General features: G+C 43.6%; 3 protein-coding genes across 3 annotated transcripts; 1 reads left to right on the top strand and 2 right to left on the bottom strand.

Annotated features, from left to right (window-relative positions):
• Positions 1 to 860: 860 nt before the first annotated feature.
• On the top strand, positions 861 to 1218 carry PHALS_12566 (uncharacterized protein; the record flags this gene model as incomplete). Its single annotated transcript, XM_024728141.1, has 2 exons — positions 861 to 931; positions 1002 to 1218. 2 exons carry the CDS (start codon positions 861 to 863, stop codon positions 1216 to 1218), a joined length of 288 nt encoding a protein of 95 aa, XP_024578647.1.
• Positions 1219 to 3788: 2570 nt separating this feature from the next.
• On the bottom strand, positions 3789 to 4147 carry PHALS_12565 (uncharacterized protein; the record flags this gene model as incomplete). The annotated part of the gene is made up of 2 exons (XM_024728140.1): positions 3789 to 4069; positions 4141 to 4147. The coding sequence occupies 2 exons, from the start codon at positions 4145 to 4147 to the stop codon at positions 3789 to 3791; spliced, it is 288 nt and encodes a 95-aa protein (XP_024578646.1).
• A 597-nt stretch (positions 4148 to 4744) lies between these two features.
• On the bottom strand, positions 4745 to 4994 carry PHALS_12564 (uncharacterized protein; the record flags this gene model as incomplete). The annotated part of the gene is made up of 2 exons (XM_024728139.1): positions 4745 to 4857; positions 4913 to 4994. 2 exons carry the CDS (start codon positions 4992 to 4994, stop codon positions 4745 to 4747), a joined length of 195 nt encoding a protein of 64 aa, XP_024578645.1.
• Between the last annotated feature and the right edge of the window lie 1227 nt (positions 4995 to 6221).

Below are 6221 nucleotides of genomic sequence, written 5' to 3'. Positions count from 1 at the left end.
GTAGCTAGAAATCTTCTCTCACTTCTCAATATACAAGCTGACCAACACTGCATTACCTTCTTTCACAGGTTTCTCGTGCGGAGGGGGCTCACGATCCAGAGCTGTTGGTTATTTTACATCAACATCTTTGTCTTTGTAAAGCTGTAAAAAAACTGATAGATGTAAAGATATCGTGCAATTCTGTATTCCACGCGGTTGTCAGAACATCCAGCCATAACCTGAAGGCTTTGAAGATGTCAAAGGCAGGCGCAATGTTTGTGTGAATTGTGATTGGACACCTTCGAAAGTGACGAACGTTCTCGGGAACCTCCCTATTTTGAAAGCATTGTGTGGAACGTTGTCAGATCCAAGACCTAGATTTTCCATGCAAACTCATCCTCGGAAGGCTTGGCTTGAATGCCTTAGACCTTGGAAATAAAGGAAGTCAAAATGATTATTTCTATGCACCTCTCTCCAGATGAAGCTTCGGCGAGTCACGAATATCTCTGCTTAGATGCAGAAGTAATTTTGGCGCGGGTAAAAAAGTTGATAGCTTTAGTGCAGAACAAAAAATTTTGTGAATTGATCTTAAACATTGTTGGTAAGTCCTTGAGCAGAGATCTAGATGCAGACGCGACTATCAAGACGAGACATACAAACGAGAACGTAAATCACGTTCATTAGCTTCCATCTCTGCTGAGACAGGAATGAGCGACGGCTGGTGTGGTTTCAAGGTGTATGTTCAGAAGCACGGTTTGTCATATCTGTAGGTTGGACATACAAAACCAAAGCTATCGTTAAGGCATTGGTCGCAGAGGCAACAGAAGTTGCGTTGTTGAAAGGTACAGCGAGAGGGCATTCATCTCAAAAACACATTACCTATGCCTTTGCAAGCGCATTTAAAGAGCTGCTTGTATTCAGGTCTGCTGTATTACGGCACAATTCGATTTCCGTGTTTTGCAAAAATGCTGATTTTATAGCTGCCAGCGACACCGTCACCGGTCTCAATTTTAGTTTTGTAGACAAGGTGTTGAGCAAACATGTCTTGCGCTTGGCAGCTGCCTCGGATTAAGATCTGTTCTCTTTAGCAGCTTTCTGCTAAACTTTATTCATGGTGCTTGTCATTCTGAAGGATCAGCTCGCAAGCGAGCCATCGATAAACTGATGATCAGACCGGATGCGTTTGTTGCGTGGCAAAGTTTCTCCCCCGAAGCAAATACGAGGGCGGGGCGATGCTGAAACGGCATGCCTCCACTTGCTGATTTTTGCGTTATTATTAACCGTTCATGTCGCTATAATTGTAACACCATATTTAGATATATGAACCCGTGACATATAAATGAATTGGCTTCGATCTATACTGATCAACATTCCTATATTAGCTTCGCTACATTTCGCAGCAGATTGATGCTTTCATCGGAAAGAGAGTTAGTGGTATACGCCGAATGCGCGACAGTGTGAGAGCAATATGCATTCACTTAGGTAGACAAGACAAATATCAATTGACATGAGTGATTAAGTTTTGTCAAAATTTATCTACACTCTTAACAATCCAAGTGGCATGCACATTTTCTGTGTTCTAGGTAGGCTTAGCCTCGACATATTGTCCTATCTTTCTAATTCGTCAGAGCCAAATACGGGAAAAAAATATCTCAACCGAGCTGACATCTGCTATAAATTAATATCTGTTCGATTTGCGTCGAGACAATCGATTGAGTTGTATATCTATGAAAATGGGTCAGAATGACTATCGGCTTCTTCACAAAATGCATGTCGAGACATCTGGCGATCTTCGACTCCCCTCGTCAATTCTAAAGTCTCATTAAGCTCAGTCACGCAAGAGTGACCTCTCACTGATTCTGTTTGAGAAACAACCATCTCGTTTCGTGCGAAATGAATTATGGCTCGGTGTACAGGCCACGAAATTAATCCATCTTTTTAAATTTGGGACACCTTTCATTCCGAGAAAATCTGCCGATTTGAGTTTTGAATTTGGCAAGATTGTCCTGGTGTCTCTGACACTTCCGACTCGGCATACCCTTTGCTTTAGTCCCACAAGATTCGCTTGAGAGCATATTTCTATGTGTTTGATGGTTGGCTGGTAAATGCCGTGGTGATAAACATGGTGATTTCTGCAGAATCCGGTGGTGAAGGCTAGGCCCCACCTCGACTTGGATGTCGCGCTTTGCCTTAAGCAAAGTATTAAGCGACGTTGTAGTTGGATAGCAATTTTGTGTTGTATTTTTTAGCATCGTCATCTTGACTCAGCACGATACGTTCAGTCATAAATCCGACTTTCGAGAGACGTTGGCACTGCTGAATAAGTCACATACAATATACTGAGTAATTGTGGCCAGTGGGACCAGATGGAGGTCGCGAAATTAGATATTCGCCCACTTTGACAGAACTGCACGACCACACGCTAAAGATTACATCATGGTGCATCAATCAGCTTCTGTCAATCCGGTCAATCAGTACCATAGTCATATTGTGATGTGGTCATTACGATCGACGCGCTTGTTAAAATACAAGCTTAGCGCTTTGAGCGCAATTTGATATTTATTGAATGAGACTGATTATTTAGCCGGCAGTATGACTCGTAGAGCGGGCACGTGGTTCGCGCAATCATAGGTGTCCGTAAACGTTGCAGTTGCACAACTATGGAAAAGGCTTCAGTTTGTCAAGAAGGTCGACGCCATATGACCTGTGGAATGAAGGAATGACAGGCCAAAATCCGGTTAATTAATATAACAACTCGCAACTGAACATACTTGGCCTTTCCTCGCAAATAAGATCTTCATGACATAGACCTTCAGCACCCCGTCAATCCTGGCGACCCTCAATGCATATACTAAAACAAGCGGTTAATGATGAAAGGATCGGGGTAGTACGTGCTTCTAAAGATAACACTAAAATAAGTCCTTGAAAGAGGTCTTATCAACAAAAATATCATGAACCAGTCGCGATCCACATAATGGGTGAAGAGAGCGTGGTGGAGTACGTTTCCATTTCCACCTGTTGGGGACGTGGGCTGCTAGCCCCACGTGGTAATAGCTAGCGCCATGCGCTGTTGCTCGTTTTGGAGCATGGCGGACGCCATAACCATCTGCATCAATCAGAATTTATCTATTGTAGGTGATAAAATATACATCATATGCTCATTTTGACTGAGAAAATTGACTGTATCAAAAACTAAAATCCGCCCCTTCATCATCTGACTCGGATAGAACGTGACATCGTCAAAGGGAAATCGATTGCTCTGACCTTCTATTGGTTCATACCGTGGAGTTAAAGACTGAAATTCTACTCTTATCATTGTGCTATGGTTATTGGAGCGGAATGCCGTGCACCTTGCACAGATAAATCTCAAACACGTATTTACTGCGTACAGAAGATGTGTATTAATGCTGGAACCAGGAGCCGAATCGGGATCATCCCAAAGATTTTATAAAAAATAATCGATCTTCAATGTGAAATTTAGTTAGCCTTATGACTCATTCAAACTAATTCAAACTAATAATAAATATATGCTCAATAGTAAATTTTGAAAATTGCATGATGTGAGGCAAGCAGGCAACATGTCTTATGAACCTCTCTGTTACAAAATTCCACCAAACTCTGCCGTACTAGTACTGTGGCGCCTCTGAAGTTTGCAAAATTGAACAAATAAGCAATGTAGATGAACTGAAATTTGCTACGTCCCCCATTACACCGTCCTCCACCAAGAGGCGGTCTACAAGGAACACGAATGTTGCGCAAAAGTGAACGATCCACTGCCCTTGATGTTGAATTATACTACAGTGCCTGCTCTAATGAGGCTCTCTGCATAATTTATCTTTCTCTAGCGTGTCTTCAAGGCTCAACACACCCTTGAGAAAGGCGGTGAAGATCGTGACCATCATTCGTTTTATGGAGAAACCAAGATGATATCTCATGGTAATGGTCATAGCGACTTTTATTTCTCCTACACAACACCAGCTCCACAACGAGAAAGACGGCAGAGCCGTTCGTGGCAATGAAGCGGTCTTTACGCTAGGCCTCAAATATAACGACTTGCGCACTCCCAGCCCAGTTGCTGAGGCTGCAATTGCTGCGGCACCCCTCCAAGGAATCGCAAGAATGCTTAATAATGTGTAACAGATGAGCTGGGCCTGGCTCAACTAACCATGATTGCCCGTCTGCAAGCGCAGTAGTTGCAACGACTTTTCTGCCGGCTCTGTCATATCTAGATATAATGGAGTTTGTTTATGTTACGTTGTCCATCATATCTTTTACACGGTCATCAAAGTCCGCTCTACGAGCGCTCTCTAATCCTACAGGCAACTCACTACTCCCCAGGGGTACCGTCTGCGTCCGAAACAGCAGCAATAGGGCAAGCTCGTACTCTCCGTAAGGGATGGATAATTGTTACCAATTGCTGGCGAACGTCCCGGAGGGTGGCGCACTCAATTTACGAACTGAGTTGAAAAAGACGCATCAACTCATCAGTCTTAATGCTCCTTTATCCAGCCTTGGTGAAGCAGACGTCGAAATTACGAGTCGCATAATGCTATACTCTGCTAAATTTTAAGCAATTCTTGAACGCCCAGGTAATAATTATTACCTCATTTTCTTGCTGACAGCCCCACACGTTCCTAAGTGACATATCTTGATACTACTGGCCAAGGTTGAGTTAGGAACAACTTCGAACCCATTAGCCATCAAAAAGCAATGAGCTGGACGACTTTGTAATTTACTCGGGGATATATAGGCTAAGTCAGAGACGCTAACGGTGCGAGCAATCTCGCCAAATTGGGACCTCCAACTTTAAGATATTAAAGTCTAATATCCATTTCACCTCAGCAGATAGTAGTTGCAACGTGATGAAACCGCCGGTCCCTGACCATTTAGCACAGAATTGGGCATCTGGCTTTCCTTGCTAATCGATACGTACCAGTGGACGATAGCTCCTTCGCGGCCGGCTCTTGTAAGGTTGCTCGGCATGGCAATACGGGATCTTCTAAAAGTCTCGGCATGTGTACAATTCTGAGGTGAGCTACGTCTTCACTGCTTGCGCTACGCTATCGTTATTCAAAATGGCTGGATGACCCTACGAGGTTCAGAGCCAGATCATTCATTATTTTGGAGGTGGAAATAACTCCGCTACTGGTACCCCAACGTAATACACAACATATTTTCTCATTTGCTTCTGGATATTGAGCTAGTACCTCGTTTGTTCTTGGCTACCAACGTAAACCGTCTGATGAAGCGATATTGCAATACAACATTTCATACTGCAGAAACTTTATGTGTAGATAGACGATCCGCATTGAGTAAAGTCTTTCCACTCACTATTTACATATGTGTGCTGCCTGCCTCTGACATCTTCACGTTGCCTTGATACATCTTGGCTCTCAGGGTCAGAGCCGCGCGCTCGTCACATTAAGCTTAACCTTACGATGATATGATCAGTGATTATGATGCCAAGTGTAGCTGGACTAACATTAGCGAGTAGAATGAACCCTTTCACCAACATGACAAGATATATTTCGTTCTGATATCAAAGACGCCCAGCGTAATACAAATCATTTGTATATATGGTAGTTAGCCGGTAGAAGCATCCACTACATTTTGCATCTCAAAATATGTGACATTTACGCCAGCACTGTGGTCTTTTCGGGCAATGCTTTGAAGTATATCGTCCACCAAGCAATTGATGCATCATGTACCCGTGAATGGTCAGCAGTGCACATGTCCAATCTGGCACTTAGCATTTCAAATAATGTTTGTCAAAACTTCACTGAAACACGCAATCATCGATCCAAAATAAGGGCAACAAGCAACCCCTGTTACTTTAATCTATGTCAAGGAACGGCTTGGCTGTTCCCTTACCGGTAGCGGTGTCGCTGAACAGCAGTGAGATGGACGGTTTTGCTACAAAGTCCACCGAGCCAGTATTACTAGACACGTAGGCCAAAAAGAGCTCATAGTTATGCCAGGACTGCCTACATATTACCGTAACTGGCAGATTGACCAAAGGCACCGAAGAACGTGGCGATATCTTAAGCCGATGGAACGATTTGCACGTGTAGCCAGACTTGTACATGTTGGACTACGAGTACATCGCGCTCATTGGACAGTAGGGCTTTCTCTACCGAAGTGATTGCTCAGGAAACATCGTCTTCATCGTGCACTAATCTGGACTTGGGGTTTTTGCAGCGGGGCTACCGTAAATCTTTGCTGAGAGGAAGCTTATCTAAGGT

The sequence above is a fragment of the Plasmopara halstedii genome, assembly GCF_900000015.1.
Source record: "Plasmopara halstedii genome assembly, contig: Scaffold_614, whole genome shotgun sequence".
Taxonomy (NCBI): Eukaryota; Oomycota; class Peronosporomycetes; order Peronosporales; family Peronosporaceae; genus Plasmopara; species Plasmopara halstedii.
Note: the sequence above shows the minus strand (reverse complement) of the source record. Positions and strands in the feature narration are given on the sequence as shown.